General features: G+C 39.8%; 1 protein-coding gene across 2 annotated transcripts; it reads right to left on the reverse strand.

Moving 5' to 3' along the window:
- Nucleotides 1-1,624: 1,624 nt before the first annotated feature.
- LOC148355485 (tumor protein 63-like) lies at nucleotides 1,625-22,154 on the reverse strand. 2 transcript variants are annotated; one of them, XM_088349356.1, is made up of 8 exons: nucleotides 22,066-22,154; nucleotides 21,851-21,975; nucleotides 20,270-20,352; nucleotides 20,061-20,185; nucleotides 10,510-10,655; nucleotides 7,061-7,208; nucleotides 3,277-3,370; nucleotides 1,625-3,167 (listed from the first exon to the last, which is right to left on the reverse strand). In XM_088349356.1, exons 1-8 carry the CDS (start codon nucleotides 22,137-22,139, stop codon nucleotides 2,877-2,879), a joined length of 1,086 nt encoding a protein of 361 aa, XP_088205482.1. In that variant the 5' UTR covers nucleotides 22,140-22,154; the 3' UTR covers nucleotides 1,625-2,876. The 2 variants fall into 2 exon arrangements, with proteins under 2 accessions (XP_088205482.1, XP_088205481.1); XM_088349355.1 differs by having other exon boundaries at nucleotides 21,839-21,975.
- Between the last annotated feature and the right edge of the window lie 499 nt (nucleotides 22,155-22,653).

The following is a 22,653-nucleotide window of genomic DNA, read 5'->3' on the forward strand; positions in this document are numbered from 1 at the left end:
AGAATACAATTAAGGTTATATTTTTTTGTCATTCTGATTGCAGTCGTATGTGCAAGAATTTGGATTCTAAATCACATTTTGACGGTAGTGTGTGAACATAATTGTTCCGTTTCCAAAATAAAACATGACACAGTTGTAGTCAAGAAAGGTGGATATTTATTTTGAATTTATATCAAAATAGCTTAGAGATATTTACAGTAAAAATTGTACAAAAAAAGTGAAATGAATCTTTTTGGGGGAGTCTATTGCTAACATTTTCTGATTACAAAAAAAAAACTATACAACATGTACATACATTAATCCCACATAATAATCCTCAACCAAATTTGACACAGGAGCGGTTAACACTTGAAACTTGAAATGTTCTTTTTGACCTATGACAACACGTCGCCTATAAGGGGCAGCACACCAGCTAAATATAGAGCGTGGGCGCATACTTGAAATGTAAATGGTAAATGCTCTGCATTTATATAGCGCTTTTCAAGTCAATGAAGACATCCCAAAGCGCTTTACAATGTGCTTCACACTTACCCATTCACACACACACACTCACACACCAATAGCGGCCATGCAGCCATGCAAGGCGCCGACCTGCTTATTGGGGGCATTAGGGATTCAGTGTCTTGCCCAAGGACACTTTGACAATTAGGACTTGGAAATGCATTCAAAAAAACAACACTTTTAAACATTTCTTAAGTGCTCTCAAGAAATAGGGATCGTGCAGTAGAAAAGGAATAAGTGCGCGTTGTCTTTAACGCATTCAGTGCCATTCAATTTACCATATATTCCTGACTACAACCCGCTACTTTTTTTTTCTACAGTTTAAACACTGAGGCTTACAATAAAATATGTCTTAGTCTTGTTTTTTTCCTGCAAGGCCGATTTTGGGGCCCTGTCCGACGCTGCGACATCTAGCAGCTGGCTTAGAACTGGTGCGGACGAGGGAATCGTGACTTTTTGATTAAACAAAGATCGTGATTTATGCTCAGTGCACTGGATGTCAAAGTGAAGCAATTCAATGAAAATGGCAGCAGTAGCAATGACTCTTCATCTAATTATTAGATAACTCGTCATCTAATAAGTGACTTGCATCAATGCAAGAACGAGATTCCAACTGTTCCTATGAGGTAAGACCACGATTTTGGCAGAATCAGTGGGAAAAGGTCTAGTACAGAAAAGTAATACATTGTGCTGCAATCAAGACACTCGTTTGCGGACTATCTTAACCAGTATTCTAAATTCATTGAATTGGCATTAACATACGCAGCAGTGTGACAAAAATATTCCCAAAACAAAACTCAATGTACTGTTACTGACTAAGAATAATAATAATAATAATAATAATTTCTTTGTATTGTCATTCTGTGTAACAATGTACACAGAACGAAATGTCGATTGCATCTGACCCGTTGTAGCGAGCCGATGCAGCCGCAGCCAACAAAGGGCGCCGCCGACCACTTTTTAAGTCTTAGGAATGACTCGGCCGGGGCGCGAACCACCGACCTCCCAGTCTCAAAGCGGGCGCCTTAAGCCAGATTCGATTTTTATGTAGTAGTAGCAATATTTGGTCTCCTCTCCATTACTTTGTCAGTTGCACAAGGAATGGGAGCGCTTAAGATGACTCAGCTTGTCTCCAAGCTGTTTCTTCTTCAGGCTTCTGAATTTTAGTCCGTAGAGTACGTTAAGTTTTGTTTTGAAATTGTTTTTGTCACTCTGGTGTGTGTGTACATGTTAAAGGAGCTGTACAGATTTTGGAATCTTTTTGACTCGTTGCTGCCATGTCCTGGCTTTTGTCATCATTGCAGCCTTTCGTGCAATTACGTGCATTTTTGAACTGCATTCGAATAAACTCTTTTTTTTCTTCATATTTTTTAGGGTTTGTGTTGCAGTTTGGACTCTACTTGATGCAGACCTATGTAACTTTCACCATTTTCATGATATACTAATAAATAGAAACAAAATAAAAGCCACTAGGATGAGCATAAAGTTGCTCTATCCTACCGCTGTCAAACCCATTCGTCCTACCTGATGGGTTCCGCCCCAAATCGCTTTGCTAAAAGTAAGATAAAAGCAGATAGGGGCGATGGAAATGAAAATGTGTTCAGTTGGGTATTGTTAACACATACTAGAGAAAATATTGTACTATCAACTTTTTGAGTAAACCTCAAACGACGCACCCCACCTTTAACGCTAGTCGATTGACAGCAGAGGACACCGTCTTCAAACAAGTGTCTCAATCGCAGGGTTGGGTAGGGTTACTTTAACTGGATTACTTTCAATTACGTTTGGATTACTCCAATACATAATATGCTAATAAAAGACAAAACAAACTTAATATGAATAAAATTACTAAATTTTGTGCAGGCTTGGGGAGTAACGGAATACATTGAACGGCAAAAGCTGTTTGGATTTATTTTCATTTTGTTTCTGTCGCATTTTATGTTAATTTTGCCGAAGATCAAAGAGATCAAAGCCAGGAGAGAAAGCTTACCACGTGTTGTGAATCATAATTTTATTCATATTTAGTTTCTTGTGTCATTTATTAGCATATTTGGTATTGGAGTAATCCAAAAGTAATTGAAAGTAATCCAGTTAAAGTAACCTTACCCAACCCTGCTTAATCGCAGAACAAGTGTTACTTTTCTGTACTAGACATTTCCCCGCTTATTTTTTGAAATGGACGTGAATTAGTTCAGTTTGATGGCTGTTTATGCCTGCAGCTCAAATCTGTTGCGGCTTGTACAGAAACAAAGTTTCTTCCTCATGTTTAGTGCGGTTAGTAATCCGGAATTTATGGTAGTTAGGATGGCAGTGAACGAGTTAAAAAAAAAAAAAAATCAAACTGGAGCGTAATGTTTTAGTTCCGGGTCTTGGGCCTACTCGCCCTCCTCCTTGATGCGCTGCTGCTTGTTGCGGCGCGAATCCAGGTCGAAGGAGAAGTCGGACCAGTCGTCTCGCTGCGGGAAGGAAATGGTTTGGCGCAAGGTGAAGCGAACGGCGTCGATGACGCGCTCGCCGCGAGCTTCGGACGAGCTGACGGCCGACGCCCCGCTGGTGGTGCGCACGATGTGGGGCGGGGGGGAGAAGTCCATGGCCTGCCGGTGCTCCAGGATGCCCTTCCAGATGGCGTGCTGGTACTCGACGGGGATCTTGAGTCGCGACAGGTCCTAATGGTCAGGACACATGAGGGGGTAGGGTGCGAAGGGGGTTGCGTTAGCGCAGGCCGGGTGTGGTGGCGGGGCTCCAGTCGCTTGCGACCGGCAGTTGAGGGCTCACCTCCATGTTATAGTTCTCAATCTGGTAGATGTTGCTTAGGCCCTGTGTTGTGAAGTAATCCAAGCAGCCTGAGCAGCCCAAACGAATGAGGAAGCTGATGAGGGTGGGGCAAAGGAGAAAAAGCATGCGTTAGTGTTTGAAACTCTGAAAATGGCTCCGTTTTTCTGAGAAATTAACACTCATTTTCTTACAACAGAAACACTCATTTAGTAGCCAATTGCATTTTGACGTCAATAATAGTCACTGGCACTGTTTTCAATTTTTGTACCAAAGTCTGAAGCTTGAAGGAGCCACTTGTAATCAGGGTTGGGTGGGGTTACATTCACTGGATTACTTTCAACTACTTTTGGATTACTCCAATACCAAATATGCTAATAAAAGACAAAATAAACTAAATACGAATAAAATAATGACTCACAATACGTGGTAAGCTTTCTCTCCTGGCTTTGATCTCTTTGATCTCCGGCAAAACTAACATAAAATGCGACAGAAACAAAATGAAAATAAATCCAAACAGCTTGCCAACATCATTTTTGCCGTTCCGTGTATTCCGTTACTCCCCAAGCCTGCACAAAATTTAGTCATTTTATTCATATTTAGTTTCTTTTGTCTTTTATTAGCATATTTGGTATTGGAGTAATCCAAAAGTAATTGAAAGTAATCTAGTTAAATTAACCCTACCCAACCCTGGTAATCATGCCACTTTTTGAGTAGTCTTTGACATCAAGGGCGTGTCATTTCCATACCTGTCAACCTGTACGATTTTGACGTACAAAGTACGTTTTTTTATGCATTTTAAGACGAGTGCGACATACAAGGAAATCTGTACGGAAAAACGCAAATTTTTCAATGATGGGTACCATCCGGTATACACCGACTATCACGAAACGGCAAATCAATCAAGTCAAAAGAGTTCGCCGCGGAAGCCTCTATCTCGGTATTGTTTTTTTCATTGCAAACGAAACGAGTGGTTTGATGCTACTGTGCGCATGCGTTTGCCGCCTGGGGATTTCCCATCATGCATCATTCCAAAAAAAATATGGTCTACGATTATTTTGTATTTTGTACAGGGAAAATACGACAGTTTGTACGGGCATGGAGCCGTGGAGGATGACAGGTGTGTATTTACCACCCAATAATATTTCGACATCTATAACATTGAATGTTTTGAAAACATTTTTTGGGGGGGGAGTCAAAACCTTGAGGGTTTTTTTTTGCTTCAAAACTGATATTTGCTTAGTCAAGCCACTTGTGGGTATTCCTGACATCGAGGGCTTGTTACTAACAAAGCCCCCCACTAAATTACCAGCCAACTAAATTTTGACGTCTATAACAGTAATTGGCCCTGAATGTTTAAAAAAGAATTTGGGGGGAGTAAGTCCAAACCTCAACAAAGTATTTTTTTCCCCCCTGAAAATAGATATTTGTCATAAGCATTCCACTTTTAACCAGTATTTGACATCAAGGGCGTGTCATTTGAAGAAAAACTAATCCACCATCTAATTACATTTTGACATCTATAACCGTCATTGGCATGGAATGTTTTCAAAGACATTTGTTGCAAACCTTAAAAATTTTCATTTTTAAATTTTTTTTTAAGTTGATATTTGTACAATCAAGCCACTTTTTCTTCGTCTTTGTCATTTTGAGAAAAACCCTCTTGTACCTGCCAATTGTAGTTCGACTTGTATAATCACCTTTTGTCGCAGAATTATTTTTAAAAAGAAATTTCAAATTCCAAACCTTTTCAAAACCTCTCCGCCCAGGTGGCTGACAACTTTTTCAATATATTTTTTTTTAAAAACCACAACAGATTTTCTCTTTCAAATTAAATGCTTGCTTTATTCCGATTTCGAAATGTTCGTTCGGTTTGGAAATTTCGGGATTTCGGTTCGTTTGTCAATTTGCATACTTGGCAGCCGATCGGAAGCCTGCATCGAATAACTTCGTGCTTCCGGACTTTCCCGAGCGTCATAAGGTCGTACTTTTCCAAAGTAGAAGCACAGAAAACGCAAGAAAAAATGGATAAGTGGTTAGGAATCGAGCCAAAACCTCAGCCCCAGAAGAAAGATTCAAAAGAAGCTAACAAAATTGATGACGCTACAAAACGTAAACGTACATTAAAAACATCGTGGAAAGAGGAGTTCACGTGGCTTGTAGCAGATGACGCAACGCAAACATTGCACGAATAAAGATGAGTAAATACAGGTACATACTGATGGCAGATGGAAAACAGCGATGTCATATACATGCAATTAATGTTATAAGTAGATTTATAACAAACATAATTTAAAAGTGTTGTTCCGCTATGTATTCTGATTATCAATCCCTAATACTTTGCAACAATGTTTTTTTTTTGCGATCAGTCGTGTAATTGTGTTTCAAGTTGTGAAAAATGGGGCAGGAAACTTTATGGCTGGGCAGGCAACTTTTCAGAGTTGTCCGCCCTGGTGTCCGGTCATTTTTGCCATGAGTTTAAGACACTGTTTTTTTACTTTTTTATGTTGTCTTTGACATCAAAACCAAGTGCTTTTTTAAAAAAAAGACAGTTTTACGACAACTTATGTCCTTCAAGTCCATAAAACTCCTTTGTTCCTGGTTGCGAGAATTATTTTTAAGAAAAATATATAAATGACAAACGATGCTGCTGCCTTACAAATTTTTGAAATCAAGTCATTCCCCCAACTTAGTAAAAAAAAAAAAGAATTTTGGCGAAAAAAAGACTCTTGGCATTTTTCTGGTCAGAATGTTTGCATATTTAAGGGACAGTGTGTATTATTTAGAGTCTCCTAGTGGTTAAAATACTTAATTCATAAAACAAAAAAAATAGCATAAATAAAAAATTAAATAAAAAAACGCTATCATATAAACATTGATTTAAAAAAAAAAATTATAGGTTGAGAAATTTGCTTTTATTTTACATAACATGAGCGAAAGGCTGAGCAAAAGAAAAAGTGCGGTTTGGCCACTTTGACTCTCTGTAGTTTGTATTATTCCTTGTGCTTTTTAGCACTTATTTCCGGGTTGCATGAAAAAATACAGTGAAATCTAGTGCTCAAATAATACACATTGCCCCTTTCAGAATACACTTATGGACAGGGTTGGGTAGGGTTACTTTAACTTGATTACTTTCAATTACTTTTGGATTACTCCAATACCAATAAATAGACAAAAGAAACTAAATATGAATAAAATGATGACTCACAACACGTGGTAAGCTTTCTCTCCTGGCTTTGATCTCTTTGATCTCCGGCAAAACTAACATAAAATGCGACAGAAACAAAATGAAAATAAATCCAAACAGCTTGCCAACATCAGTTTTGCAGTTCCGTGTATTCCGTTACTCCCCAAGCCTTTAGTAATTGTATTCATATTTAGTTTCTTTTGTCTTGTTTTAGCATATTTGGTATTGGAGTCATCCAAAAGTAATTGAAAGTAATCCAGTTAAAGTAACCCTACCCAACTCTGCTTATGGATTTAAGCATTATTGGAGAATTTTGGGCATAGGGGATATAAGAAATGATTTTTCTTTTAGGATTTACTAATTGCGATGTGTAACAACATCCCTTTTTTCCCCCAGTTAGATTATTAACTCAACAACTCTTTATTTTCTAGAAGTTTTTTTCAAGCAGAATGTTGAAATCTTTTTACTAGAGGTTCTGAATGACAATACTTTATGATTAACTTGTACCCTTCCTCAATAAGCTTTAGTTATTTAACCCAGGTCTCATGGAACACTGCTGGATTTTGTTTTAGCTAGCATTTTTTGTTATAGCGGGGGTACCTGGAGATGCTGCTGTCCATGGGGTACGGAGGAGGGGGCGTACAGTGGGAAGAGGGCACCAGGGGCAGCTGGGGCTGCAGGGCGTGAGTGGGGCTCAGTGAACTCATGTCAGCGCTCATTGGCATGTGAGTGCCCATCATGGGAGTCACTGCAGAGACAAAAGTCGGAAAGTTCTTGCGTTTAAGTCGAATTAACGTCTGAGTTACCAGAATAAAGGGAGGGCTTGCCCATTAGCAGTGAAACCTTGCTATCCCAAAATATATTGATGGGCTGTTTTGTGTGGAAAAATAATAATAATAATAATAATAATTATAATAATAATAATAATTTCCTTGTATTGTCATTCTGTGTAACAATGTACACAGAACGAAATGTCGATTGCACCTGACCCGTTGTAGCGAGCCGATGCAGCCGCAGCCAACAGAGGGCGCCGCCGACCACTTTTTAAGTCTTAGGAATGACTCGGCCGGGGCGCGAACCACCGACCTCCCAGTCTCAAAGCGGGCGCCTTACCATCTAAGGGTTGATAATTGCATTAAGATGCTACAGGATTGCTGTAAAGGATCAGAGTATGAATCTGGTGCAAGCTTCTTATATTAATGAATACTGGTTTGGTAGCACTTTACAAGAGTGTCTCGAAGAGGAACGACTTTTCTTCCCCCACGTGTTGGTTTCACATCATTATGAGACTGTCAAAATAATAGGATGAGCAGTTTCTTTGAAGTTTAGTTACAAAATGTTCGGGGCACAAATGAGCCACAAGACAATGTCATGATTACTGATGTGACTCAGCTGTTCCCGCTCATTTGCCGCCAACAGCCTCGGGTTCTGATTGGCTCCCTGTCACTAGTTGAACCCGGTCCTGTCAACCCCCTGTTGTCAGTCCGTCTGCGAATCTCCGTGTATACAAGGCAAGCCTTTTTCGACCCTGACCCCAACCTGTCCCGTTTTTGCTCCCGTTTGTCTCCGGCTACAACCCTTTTTCATCCCGATCACGTCTGCTTTCCCGTCCCGGCTTACGACCCCTTTTTGTTCCCGACTACGTCTACTCTCCCGTTCTGGCTCACGACTCGTTTCCGACCCCGACCACGTCTTGCTCTCCCAGTCCCGGCTACCGACCAGTTTTCCGCCCCTGACACTGCCATCGCTCGCTACGGAAGATCCACTTCCGCGTTCGGATCCCAATCCGAGCACTAGAGCGATTTGTTTCCCGCGCCCAGCGAACGCCGGATCGTGGGTGCAGCCCTTCCTCTCTCAATAAAACGTGACGGAAGTGGGTCCTGTTTCCGTTCTGTGGGTCCTGTTCCCGTTCTGGTCCTGACAGACAACGGCTGTAGGATTCACAAGTGCGCAGGGGGCTGACAATTACTTTAATACTGGGAGGGCAATCCTAAGGTTGAGAAAAGAAAAAAAACTAACCGGTTCTAACAGGAACTTAGATGACGAGCCAAAGCCACGTCCGACGACAAAAAAAAACATAACTGAACCAATGGAAAAGCCTTACAATTGCAACTTAATTAATTTAGTTCAATAATTATCACTAAGTACATAAAGAATGGATGAATTACTGATATAAAAAACATATAATTATGGCTTTATATGGAGTTATATTGCAACAGTTTTTAATAGCATTAACAAGGACTAGATATCTCCCTAAGAACATCTTAGTAGCTTGTGGGTTAAGAAAATACCTCACCAGTGTTGGGTCATTGTGATTTTCCAGGAAATTTGATCACTAACTGTCTTGAGAAATTGACACGATCAGAGTCATTAAATTATATTAAATTATTTTTAGAATGACCCTATAATTTATATACTTAAATCACTCAATACAAAGCAGATGTTTTAGTGGTTGACTGGGGCTATTTTAAACCTAGTAATTACAACCTGGTAATAATATTCTAAGAGCAAAGTAACTACAGTGTAGTGGTTGGTTGGGTCCCTTAACTGCTAGGGTTGTAGGGGCACCATTTCCTGTGGTGTGTGTTGGGCAATTACAGCCTGGTGGTGCCCATCTTTCTCTAGGCCAGTATTTCCACCCGGTCTTGAACCGGGGAACTTGTTTCAGAAACACATATAAAACTGGTAGCCTTTTACGCTAAACGGCAACAAAAAGCTCTCAGCTTAAAAAAGTTTGTGACCAATGTACCAATGTGCTAAAAAAGCTAGCATAGACTGACATGAGATCATGGGCAGGCAAATGTCTATGCTGGAGCTTGCTGGTTTTTAACATGTCAGACCAAAAACACCTCTGCTTCTACGTGAAAGACCTTGTAATGGAGCCTTAAAACACAAAGTTTGGCGAATCTTTTAACATTTTGTGGGATAGTAACGCTTAAAACTGTGAGGAGGGCAATTTTTGTGCTAAAAACAAGTGGGTGGATTTTCTGGATTATTTTAGTTTTGTAAGGAAGCAGCATCTTTTATGTTTTTATGAATTTAAGAGAAAAAGTCAAAATACTGTAGTCCAAAATCAAAAAACAAGTAAGTACGTACTGTAAAACATTGCCATTGCTTAGATTAGGGGTCAGGAACCTATGGCTTGCGAGCCATAGATGTCTCTTTTCATTTTTAACGACAGTTTACAGTCAGGCTATACACTCCTCGCTGTCTGCGCTGAAGGTCAACACGCTGATATCCTTGTTTGCAGTATTTTATGACATTTTCACAAAACGACCTTATTTGCACCTTGTTTTGAAACCATTATTTAGGACAAAAATGACCTTAGCACTTTTAAGTAACTGTGGGAGAGAGACTAATTTTAAGTAATACATTTATTGTTTCACGGACAGACTGAGGAGATCATTTCTTCCTCGTGCCATGAGGCTCTTTAACTCCACCCGGGGGAGTAAAAGCCCACATTAAACCACACCCCCACATCGCATATTACCCTATTTTTCTTACAGTGTGTATTTTATGTAGCACTATTTAAATACTCTATATCAACATGTTACATTGGGTATTTATGTATTATATTCCTTTTCCTTTATTATTGTTTTATTTTCAACACAAGGATACTGCTGGAAGTGTGAATTTCCCTACAGGGATGAATAAAGTATCTATCTATCTATCTATCTATCTATCTATCTATCTATCTATCTATCTATCTATCTATCTATCTATCTATCTATCTATCTATCTATCTATCTATCTATCTATCTATATATATGGGACACAGGCCCTGGCATTATTATTATTTCATAGATCTGACCAAATAATCAAACCTCACACAGTAAAATAAAATGTACTGAGGAATAAGCTTTTGTCTGTAGAGCGAGTTTGGTGGTTTTGGTGAATTTTGTCTTAAAATATGCGGTGTGGCTTTCTCTCTCTCTCTCTCAAAAAAAAACAACAATTATTTTTGCTTTAATCGCTCTTTGGGTCAAAAAGGTTCCCGACCCCTGGCTTAGGTAGTCTCCTGGAGACGGGACCGGATGCGTTGAGCTTACTGTCAGCGAGGCCAGCGGACATTCCAGAAGGAGTGAGTGTGTTGCGTTGTTGCGGGTTGATGAGTTGACTGACTGAAGGAAGCTTGTTGACTTTGCCGTGAGGGGGTGAGCTTGAGCCATACACCGGCTGGGGTGCCATCGACGTCCTGGGAGAATAGAAATGAAAAAGCTCATGACTCATGTTTCAGCAGGGGCTAGATAGATACATTTTTGTAATTGTATCTATGTGTAACGGGTGTTATAATAACTTTTGTTTTATTGAAGTTCCTGCTGAAATATGTGTGTAGTTTTTGGTAAGTGTCCTGCAATGATGAGTCCAACAGTGCCATCTGCTGGTATGGGGTAGGGTTTGTTTTCGCTTTTGACATGTGACCGGAAGGTGGGGTTTTGTTGGCAGTCTACAGAGCGAGCTGCCAACGGTAAGACACATTTTTTGGTGCTCCACAAAAAGTTAATTTTAAACATTATAACCACAGCTGACAAATCTCTCAACATGCACAGTTATGTGATTGATGTTGTCAAGCTGTTTGGATTTATTTTCGTTTTGTTTCTGTTGTGCTAAAATGTTAATTCCCCTTATAGCGATCAAAGAGATCAAAGCCAGCAGAGAAGCTAATGTTGTGACTCATTTCATCTGCAGGTAAATTGTATCCGTTTTTATAATCATTATTGTTATCATTTCTATTTTCTCATATATATAAAAAGGATGGTGTTGGTTAAAATTCAGACTAAAGAAAAATATGCTGAATTCATTGTAAACGTTGAAAAACCACTATACGATCTCTTGTTAAAAGTATTTTGTTAAAATAGATGTAAAAATGTATTGTGATATTCTAAAATGTATTTTATGTAAATTGAAAAGAAAACTCTTCGATATGCTTTGGGCAGTCTACAGAGCGAGCTGCCAACGAGATCAAAGAGATCAAAGCCAGCAGAGAAGCTAATGTTGTGACTCATTTCATCTGCAGAAACTGTAATTAAAAACCTCATCATCCAGTCCAGCGTGAATGTGGATCTTTGGGGCGGCAGTAGCTCAGGAGGTAGAGCGATCGTTTTAGGATTAAGGGATCCCAGTTCGAATCCCGGCTTGTCCGTGTTACATGCCGAAGTGTCCTTGGGTAAGACACTGAACCCCCAATACCCCCAATAAGCAGGTTAGCGCCTTACATGGCTGCACAGATCACGGCCGCTATTGGGAAATGTAAAGCGCTTTGGGAAGTCATTGACTTGAAAAGCGCTATATAAATGCAGATCATTTCATTTCATTTCATCTTTGGTGGGACATGTACACCGCGGTTACATATGTATGTTCCTTAGAAACATAAGGATGTGTCCTGTTTTTTTCTACAGAAACCACATATTTTTCCATTATCAAACATTTTAAAAAGTGCCATAAGCTGCCAAAGAGCCACATACAGTTCCAGAGCAAGTTTACCAACTTTGCTTTCAGTATTCGTACACTCTTTTCGTGGCCAAATTTAAGCACTTTTCATGCACCTTCAAGGCAAATTTTTAATTTTTTGAGGACCTTCAAAGGAAGAAATCCAGCGCCAATCAAAAGTTTTTTGCTGTTATTGACTTTGAAGACTTAAATAAAGTCGGTATATTGCTGCTACAACACAATTTGTGCTATTTCGAGGTGTTCTCATCGATGATCTATGATCTTTTGTGTCAATGAGCTGATGTATACTGACATCAATTCAGTCTATCTGCTTCAACAATGCACTCGTATATGTCACACTTGTTTACAAACACAAAAAGGGATCTATAGGTGTTGGCTATTAACAAAGTCCAATAGAGAAGACAAAAAAAGAAAGTACTGAATGTGTAGAAAGCACAAAAATAGCCAAATTTAGACTCGTTTTAAGGATATTGATTGCTCCAAAGCAAAGAGCTATCAATCTTGGAGACTGCAGATTTTTAAATTTTGTTTTACTTATTTTAATTTATTTTTTTACATGTTTTTCAGAGGATTGTCTGTATAGGCTGTGTCTAGATAAGTTATAAAATAATTGTAAATAGTTAATTTTTTGGAAATGTATCTCTTATTTACAGCACTTAATCGTTATTAGTTTTAATCTTTGTTTGACTTTGAATCTGTTCACTGTGTAAAAAGCTAAAATTGTTTTGTTCTATGAATATTTTGATTTGTATTTTATGTGTTATGCAATACATATGCAATTACTATTTACTATATAATTTGGTGGGTAGTGTTATATTTCATTATTAATAATATATCATGAAAAAAAAATTAAAGGGCTGTTTGGAATGCTGAAAGACCTCAATGAGCCGAGCCAAAATGGCCAGTTTTCTGAATAGAACTGTCCTCTTGGCTGCGACCAGTAGGATGGGGTGACGCTTCACATGAGTGGGTGGGCTGGTAGATCACTTAACCACTGAGATCGTAGAGCCACTATTTTCTGTAGTGTGTCTTGAGCAAGTACAGCCTTGTGGCGCCCATCCCTATCCAGGCCAACAAATGTTTCACGCTATAATGACTGAGAGGAGGCATATCGGTGTCATTTTCAAGCCACTTCACGCAAATCCTAATTTATTGCGTGGTCTCTAGAGTCAAACTGCCAAGAAACATGGCAAAGGCAACAATTTCAAGCATTTTCAAGCACTTCACCCAAAATTTAAGCATTTTCCTGACCTCGACAACAACATTGATATTCAAGCATTTAGGGATTTTAAGCACCTGTAAGAACCCTGTGTTTTGTTGACATGATAACTGTAAGAGAAACTTGAAATTGAAAAGGATTTGCGCCTACCTAATGTCAATTTCACATACACGTACAACTCAGACTGAAATGTCATTGACGCACAGGCAAACACAGGCTGAAAAGGCGCGGGGAGAGTGTTTAACCAATCAGAATGCAGAGCAAATTGCAAGATAAAGTAGAAAAACATGATAAGAAAACTGTGATACATCAAGGGATTACTGTATACGAAATATTTGGAAAATATTGATGCCACATTGGCAGAACTAAACAAGTGCAAAAGGTTTAAAAAGCTATTGGTGTAGAAAGCAAATTTTGCCTGCTGATGCCTGGGTGACTTTAACTTGATTACTTTCAATTCATTTTGGATTACTCCTATACCAAATATGCTAATAAAAGACAAAAGAAACTAAATATGAATAAAATGACTAAATTTTGTGCAGGCTTGGGGAGTAACGGAATACATGGAACGGCAAAAATGATGTTGGCAAGCTGTTTGGATTTATTTTCATTTTGTTTCTGTCACATTTTATGTTCGTTTTGCCGGAGATCCAAGAGATCAAAGCCAGGAGAGAAAGCTTACCACGTGTTGTGAGTCATCATTGTATTCATATTTAGTTTCTTTTGTCTTTTATTAGCATATTTGGTATTGGAGTAATCCAAAAGTAATTGAAAGTAATCAAGTTAAAGTAACCCTACCCAACCCTGACTGTAACACATTTATTTTAGCACCGTCCATCGTTCAAATCTGTGATATTATAGCTGATAAGATTAACAATAGTTTCAAACTTTTTGGGAAAGATACTTTGCTTGAAATGTATGACTCGCTGAGATTTATGAATAAGAACCCAAAGAAATGTATTCATCGATCATCTATCATTAAAGCTAAATTCTACATCAATCCATCCATCCATTATCTGCACTGCGTATCTTCAGTAGGGTCGCGGGGGTGCTGGAGCCCATCCCATCCATCTTCGGGCAATGGGCAGGGGACACCCTGAACTGGTTGCCAGCCAGTCGTAGGGCACATAGAGACAGACAACTCACTTTCCCATTCACACCTAAGGACAAATTAACCTGACATGCATGTTTTTGGGAATGTGGGAGGAAACAGGAGTGCCTGGAGGAAACCCATGCATCACGGGGAAAACATGCAAACTCTGCACGCGGAGGCTGCGGTAGCTGGAATTGAACCCTGGACCTCTACACTGTGAGGCTGTGCACTTACCACCCAACTGCTGCACCACCTAAATTTCACATTAAAATGAATTTTCATGGGTAGAAAAAATATTTCATTGTCTTTAAAAACGAAGTAAAACAGTGTATTTTGTCCATAAAGCTTTCTGCCAACCTGAAGGCTAAATTTGGAAACATTTGTGTATGTGGCATGTTTATTTGGTTATTTATAATTTCTTGCATTTGTCACGGTTTTCCGTTTGGCGCCAGCTGCGGCTCCTGGACTTATTGGCTTCCCTCCTGTTTAAGCTCAGTGCTCTCACTCACCCTTTGTCAGTCCGTCAACGAACCTCTGCACCCGCTAGACGTGTGTTTTGACTCTGTCCGGTTCCCTGCTTGTGGATCCTGTCTGGTATCGATCCTGTCTGCCTTTCCCTGTCTGTTACCTTGCTACAATCTCCGGTATTGGGTATCGGCCCCGTCTATCTCGTCCTGTGTGATATCATACTCCAGTCTCCAGTGTCTGGTATTGATTGCGTCAGTCTCGTTCTGTCTGGTATCTGTCTCTAGTCTTCTGTATCTGATATCGATCCTGTCTGTCCCGTCCTGTCCGGTATCGACCCCGTCTGTCCAGTATCTACTTGTGTATCTGGTATCGATCTCGTCGGCCTCTGGCTTCCTGTTGTTCCATGCTGACATCTGCCTTACTTCTTAGGCTCAGCGATCGCCGAATCACTGGCGTTTGTGTTAAGTTGCATGACTGCCCCATTTCCCGTAAAATAAAGCTTGTGTGAGAAACGTTACGCATCTGGGTCCTCCTCCTGTTCTGTTAAATGTTTGTACAATTTGTTTAAAATGCTAAAGCAACATGACAGTGGAATATTTGAATGGAAATGTATATGTGTCTTGTTCTATAGAGCATTTAAAAAAAATTGAATTCTTCAAATGCCTCGACGACCGCCATATTAATGTGGGCAGTACTTCTGATATTTGCACATACAGCCATGTGTTTTTCTTTTTTTCTAATTTACAAAATTCATAAGGTGTGTGTTTTTTGTAAAGACTGAAACATAAAAATTGGTCACCTAACGATTCATTAAGTGGCACGGTGGATGGGTGGATAGTGTGTAGACCCACAGTGCAGAGGTTTAGGGTTCAAGTCCAGGTACTGCAGTTTCCCTGTGTGGAATTTGGATGTCCTCCCCGTGCCTGTGTGAGTTTCCTCCCACATTCCCAAAGTAATGCATGTCAGGTTTTAGGATGGTCTCCAGCACCCCCGTGACCCTACCGAGGATAAGTGGTCCAGATAACGGAAGGATGGATGGAGGACTCATTAAAATACATATATTTTAGCATTTTATATGATATTTATATTTTACATATCAAAGAGACAAGCACGCTGCTTTTTAATAATAATAATAAAGAGACAACTGAAATAAGAACATCATAACCCAAACAAAAGTTTTTTTATTCGCATTACCCATAAGAAAAAAAGGACTCTGTTTCAAACAGAAGAAAATAAAACACTTGCTTGTTTCCCCAAACTGTCCTGCAGTGATTTTACAAAACATGACCAGCATTTTGTGATAGCAAATATTAATATTAATAACAATAATAACCCCTTGATTCATAAACCATAAAAACGAATGAGTCCAGCTCCGGCAATAAAGCATCACATACACACAAAACTCATGCAAACTCATCAAGATCCAAGATAATCCCACGGAGGACACGAAAAGTCAGAAAAATGGGGAGAAAGGGAGGAAAAGGAATAAGGAGGACTCAGGAGGAAGTGCAGCGCCACCTGGCGTCTCCGGCGGGATCCAGCAGCTGACTGCCGAGGCGTGTTTTGATCACACTGCAACAGGAAAGGAATCACAGCAAAGAAAGAAGTAAGAAGACAAAGATTTCAAGAAGCAAAGTTGCTCTTATGCAGATTGCCACTAGAGGACACAAGAGTATTAGATTTAAGTTGAGAAAGCAAGAATGAAACACTGCCATTGTCAGTTTTAGAGTTGAATAGTATGGGTTAAAGCAGGGGTAGGGAACCTATGGCTCGGGAGCCATGTATGGCTCTTTTCATGAGTACGTATGGCTCGGAAACAAAATGTAACTATTGCACATCTCTCTGTGGAGTTCCAAAGTCAAGTGATTTCATCCCGATTTTGGTCCATATATAGCCGAAGCAACTTAATGCAGAAGTTCGATAAGAAACCATTTAAACTGATGAATAAAAACGCTGGCAAACGACTTTGATTGGGTGAGCAGTACAGGTGGGCGGATCCCTGCACACAGCGCAAGGCACTTCCTTCTCTCTTTCTCGCTCAGTGCAGTCTACACCGAAAGTAAATACGACGAAAGGCTTATCGTTTGCAGTAATTTGTGACATTTTTACAAAAGAACTTTGCATGCACATTGTTTTGAAACCGTTATTAAGGACACATTTCATGGAAAAAAATAGCCTCAACACTCTTAACTGAAGGTGGATGACAAATTGTAAATGGCATATTGACATTGATTTGGGACACAGGATTTGGCATTATTATCATTTCATACATTTGATGAAATCATCAAATGACACACAGTGAAATAAAATATGCTGAAGAATTAGCTTTTGTCTAGAGAGCGTGTTTGGCAGTTTTTTCAATTTTGTCTGAAAATATACGATGTGGCTTTCTCAATTTATTTTTAAAACATTTTTTGCTTTTATGGCTCTTTGGTCAAAAAGGTTCCTGACCCCTGGGTTAAAGTATTAGGGCAGGTGATCACTGATTTGCGGATTTTGAACTGATTTTGTCTTTGTTGTCATATTATTGTATCGTGCATTGTGTTTGATATATTTGTAATTGAGGCGTTTCCGATTGTATGCGACCTTTGTGGTGATATTCACATCATCGTCGAGTGGCGCTGCCCCTCGAAGATACTGCCTGCAGCGGCAACATTTATTTAACCTTACTTCAAGTTATACTACAGCATCCTTGATACACAGATTTAAATGGCGTAACATCAATAAGAAGACCCAATAGCATAAATGGTGACTTGTGGGGCAATTGGGCAAATGGGAAGGAGCCATTATTTTTATCCCCCTCCTTCGGGTATATAATGACTCTGACAGTCATGATGGCAGCCCATTTGGTGACAGGACAGGTCTTCAACTGAAGGTGTTACTCAAATGGTTTGGATGTAAATGTTGTTTTTTTGATTGTCTTGATTTAATTTCTCCCTATGGTCCGGTCCGGAGCCTTCGCTCTGAAAATGCTGGTCCACTAGTGATCCCAAGAGCAAAGAAGAGATCCTCAGGTTTGATAGCGTTCTCAATTGGGGCCCCAGTCCTGTGGAATGCTCTTCCCTCTGAGATTTGATCTGTAACCTCAGTGGAACTGTTTAAATCAACGCTTAAAACACTTCTGTTCCATAGCATATGAATAACCTATATTTTATGTTGACAATATCTGTGTATTATTTGTTATTGCAACATCCATTGCAGCATTGTCATCCTGGAAGGGGGATGATCTCATGTGCGGTCCCTTCTCAAGGTTTTTTCATTTTCCTTATGTTGAGGTTTTTGAGTTTTTCCTTGCCCTTATGTAGGTTTTAGATCAGGGGATAGTGTAATAATAGTCTGTGGTTTGCAATAATCTGTGGGCTGTGCAGCCCTCTAAGACTCTTCCTGATTAAGGGCTATACAAATAAACATGACTTGACTTGACTTTTGACAACGGAAACAGATTAGGGAGGGCGCTCTGTGTTGGGTGGCTGTGACTGTCTGTGTGCGGGACTCTGATAGGCTGCTGTATGCTGTCAGTAAAACAGCAAGCGGGCGCTGCCTCCGTAATCAAGACGGGAAGCATAGCGACCGCTAGCATTTAGCGGCTCGTTACATTGAAAATAAATTCATCGAATAAATTGGACACCAAGGAAAGTCAGTAGAGCGCAATGAGATTGTGATCATCAGCGGGTGCTTCGTGGATTATCAACAGGTTCCAAAAGCGACTCGGGCGGCGTCTTGGAGGAGGCAAGAGTGGTGCTACTGGTCTGCGCTACTGCTAATAGTTGAACTAACAACTCTTCAAAGCCACCGCTGTGGACCCTGTATCTAGTCTACGCGGATGACTTGGAGTAACAACAATCGGGAAACTGCTACATTCAGGCCTTTTTCTTCTAATCATCACGGAGACTTGGCCAGATTCGAGGACACCCGATGCTGGCACACAGCTAGCCGGCCAATCTCTAAATTGCATTCCTACACTGCAAGGTAAAGCCCGCCAATTTTGTTTTACTTTTGTATAATGACAATAAAACCATTCATTCGACTGCAATTTTGTGTTGTGTGTTATTATTTGTAGATCTCTAATTGTTATTTTGTTACAGTCGTATAACTCTCAGTTGGTTATCACGACATTTGGAGGTAGGGGCTTTTATGAAGGTGCGACGCTACTTTGTGGATTTTCACTTTTTGGGGGTGGTTTTGGTCCCTGTTACCCGTGAAAAAAACAGAGGCATCTATGTATTTGAATGGCCGACACATTTTTGGGTCAATATGACTACAATAATACAGCAGCTTTTCTCAAAACCATTCATGTTTTCCCCCTCGACTAATTATTGCTACTGCTATTAAATATATGCGATTATTGTGCAAAAATCAAGTGTCCCGAAAATATTTTCAGAATTTTTGAAGAGAACATACTTTCCTGTTTTAATAAAAAGATGTATTGATATTGTTGATATATACTTTTTCTGACTTAAAAAATATTTTTTTCCTGATTACGTTTTCCGGGCAGCACGGCGATGCAGTGGTTAGCGCGTGTGCGGCACAGTTCTGAGGTCATGGGATCGAACCTCCTGTGTGGAGTTTGCATGTTCTCCCCGTGCTTGCGTGGGTTTCCTCCGGAAACTCCGGTTTCCTCCCACATTTTAAAATCATGTGTGTAAGGTTAAATGGCTGGTCCAAATTGTCCCTGGGTGTAAATGAGTGAGCGAATTGTCTGTCCCTGTGTGCCCTGCGATTGGCTGGCAACAAGTTCAGGGTGTCCCCTGCCCACTGCCCGAAGATAGCTAGGATGGGCTCCAGCACCCCCGCGACCCTACTGAGGATAAGCGGTGCAGATAATGGATGGATGGATGGATGGATGATTATGTTTTCCTTGATATATTTTTTAATGAAAAATGTATTCTTTGATATATTTTTTAATAGAAAATGTATTCTTTGATATATTTTTCAATGGAAAATGTATTTTGCAGGAGATTCGTTGCCAGGAAATAACATTTTTGGACTATATTTGTCTCCCAAAATTATTTTAAAAATCCTTAAAAATAACCAAAACCAATCCATAAGTTTGCCATTTTATTTTCTCATATCTGTCATTTCAGACACTTTCAGTACTAGCGCTTTTTGCTTTGCTTTGCAGCCGTTTATGTAAATGTCAATGGTCTGCATTTATATAGCGCTTTTCCAAGTCAATGAAGACCTCCCAAAGCGCTTTACAATGTGCTCCACTCTTACACATTCGCTCACACTCACATACCGGTAGCACCGTCAGCCATGCAAGGCAACTACTTGCTCTTTGGGGGCATCAGGGGTTCAGTGTTTTCCCCAAGGACACTTTAAACTTGTGCCATCTAGTGTTTAAAAAAAAAAATGGGTGGTACACTTACTGTTTCTGCAGCAGGTTTTGCTGTTGCTGTCGGTAAGACTCGATCGTGTGCTGGGGCAAAAACTGCATCAGCTCCAGAGACTCCTTGATCTTCACCAAAATCTCATAGATTTCGCGGCCTTTGATCTGAATATGCAAAAAGTGGTGGTCAGACCGGGGTGAGGCAGTAAAGAAGCTGGGATAAAATGGAGAAGAGACTGAAGCACTTACGGGCAAACAAAACACCTCCTCGTCCGTGGACCTTCTCTTCTTGATGGCCGACATTTGGATGCCGTGAGACACTTGCCGAAAGGCTAGAAAAGATGACAAGTTAGACGGCTGCTAAGAAAAGGGAGGCGGCAATGTATCAGGTCTACTAAAGCAGAGCAGCAAACAAAGGAGGTGGAGAAGAAGTCAAAGAGGGATTGTTTTTCACTCTTACTTACTTATAAAAAGTATTCCAACTCTAAAGTTGTTTTTTTATTTTTTACTTTAGAGACCCCCAGGGTACGGCGTCTCTACCTTTCACAATACAATTTGGAACATGATGTGGAATACAATATGGAATAATATGTCCTTTTAAGCCCCTTGTTACATTATTTTCTCCTTTATAGGACATCAACAACAAATTATTTTGCATGCCTAAAAACGAACAAAATTCAAACTTTGATTTTTGTGCATGCGCCTGTTTAAATCACGTGCCTCATACATCTCTAAGATGCTCGTCTGTTATTGGTCGACGCCAAATAAGATGCTGGTTTGCTTTTGGTTCGTGTCATGGCATCATTAAGGTACTGATCTAGCTAGAAATACGGAATACGGAAAATGCATACACATGGCTACTTACTTGTCTATGTTTCTTGCACAATGTTGACTGCACTATGTTTACTGCTCACCTTGCACAATGTTGACTATCTTTTTTTGCACTATGATGACTATTTTTGCACCAAATTGCATATTGCACAAACCCTACGATACCAAACTGTATGTAACATCCTATATGCCGACATTTCTTGGGTACATTTTGTGTCACTATAACCTTATCCTACTTGTTTTATAACCTTATCTTCTCTGTTCTCTGTTCCTTTATCTTTTTTACCTCACTGTGACTGTGTGAAACTGGAGTGTCATGCCCAATTTCGTTGTCACAATATGTTAACCCATTTTGTAACAATGACAATAAAGGTATATTCTTCTTCTTCTTCTTCTTATACTCAGGTGCATGGCTGCAACATTTTGACGGTCGGCACTATTTTGAAAACTAAGGATGCAATTGAAGCAAAACAATTTCTAAGTGCATGACTATCTTTGCAAGTGGATTTATAAAAATCAGTTAACATTTTAATCCGCTATCTCCTCCCCACTTTGCATCCACCCACAAACTCTACAGCACCCGTTCAGGTCACATTACACCAAAAGTAAATTAAACTTTATTTTTCCTTTACATTTACAATTATCTATAATGGTATTTACTTATATAAGTAGTACTTTTTATATACTGTTTTGTTTCTAATGTTTAGTATGTTTATACAATTTTATTTATCATTTACTTCTTGTATCGGGAGTTTAGGTCACTAGCTACTACCCTAGGTTAGAATCCCCTGCCATACAGCAAAATCACTTGGCTATGCCCACTTCAGAATAGATTCATGTCGAATCTGGGGGTCTAGTGTACATTTTGTGAGGTAGAATCAATGTGAATTTTGTAAAGAGTAAAAACAGATGGCTACTTGGTGCTTACTTAAAAAGCACAAATAGCCGTAAAGCCCGTCACCAAGCCCCCCCACAAGCTCTACTTACGGCGCTTCGTACCCTCACTGCTCTTTGAGGCGTCCGTGATGTGCTGCTTGCGGATGCTGTCCTCGTCTGCCTTGCGGTCCCGGCCGGGACAGGCGCAGATGCGGGCTTCGAAGCAGCGCCGGCCTAGAACCTGACCGCTTTAGGGTCCACACACATAATTTAATCTATTTATATTTCTCATTGAAAAAAAAACACGATTTCTTATCAGTTTTCAGCGTGCCACTTACTCTCGGGTCTCTAAGGTGACAATGATAAGAATGGGCCGTCGGTTCATTCCGCCCACGCAGCTGGAGTTGCACATGAAGTTGTACAGAATGGTTGTGAACTCGGTGCCCACCTGATGGAGAAAAAAGGAAATTAGGTTATTTTTGTGAATTTAGACCCGGGGTCGCTGAACCTTTTAAAGATTTTTACTAATCAGGAGAACTTCCAATTTGATATGCATTTCTTAAAATAAATAGTTGTCATGTAATTACCATGTAAGTATTATATTAGTAGGGTCATAATAGGCCCAGTTAACCACTTAAACACCATGCAACTTAGAAAGCATTCGTTTAGACTGCTTGAAAGAAGATTGTTTTATTAAGTCATTATAGTTAATAGTGCAGATGTGGAGAATCGAGACAAGTACTTCTATTTTATCTTTTGTGGTAACATTAAACAACCCCTTTAACACTAAGGCTATGCTGAGATACAAAGTTATTTTGAAAATGTTCCGCATTCTGAGGTCGTATCTGAGATTTAATACAGTGCCATTAAATGTCATTGCATGAATACAGTATCTTTTTTGTCATTTCATATTTAAAATAAGCTCA

Source organism: Urocampus carinirostris, chromosome 12, assembly GCF_059441175.1.
Source record: "Urocampus carinirostris isolate Australia breed hairy pipefish chromosome 12, RoL_Ucar_1.0, whole genome shotgun sequence".
Lineage (NCBI taxonomy): Eukaryota > Metazoa > Chordata > Actinopteri > Syngnathiformes > Syngnathidae > Urocampus > Urocampus carinirostris.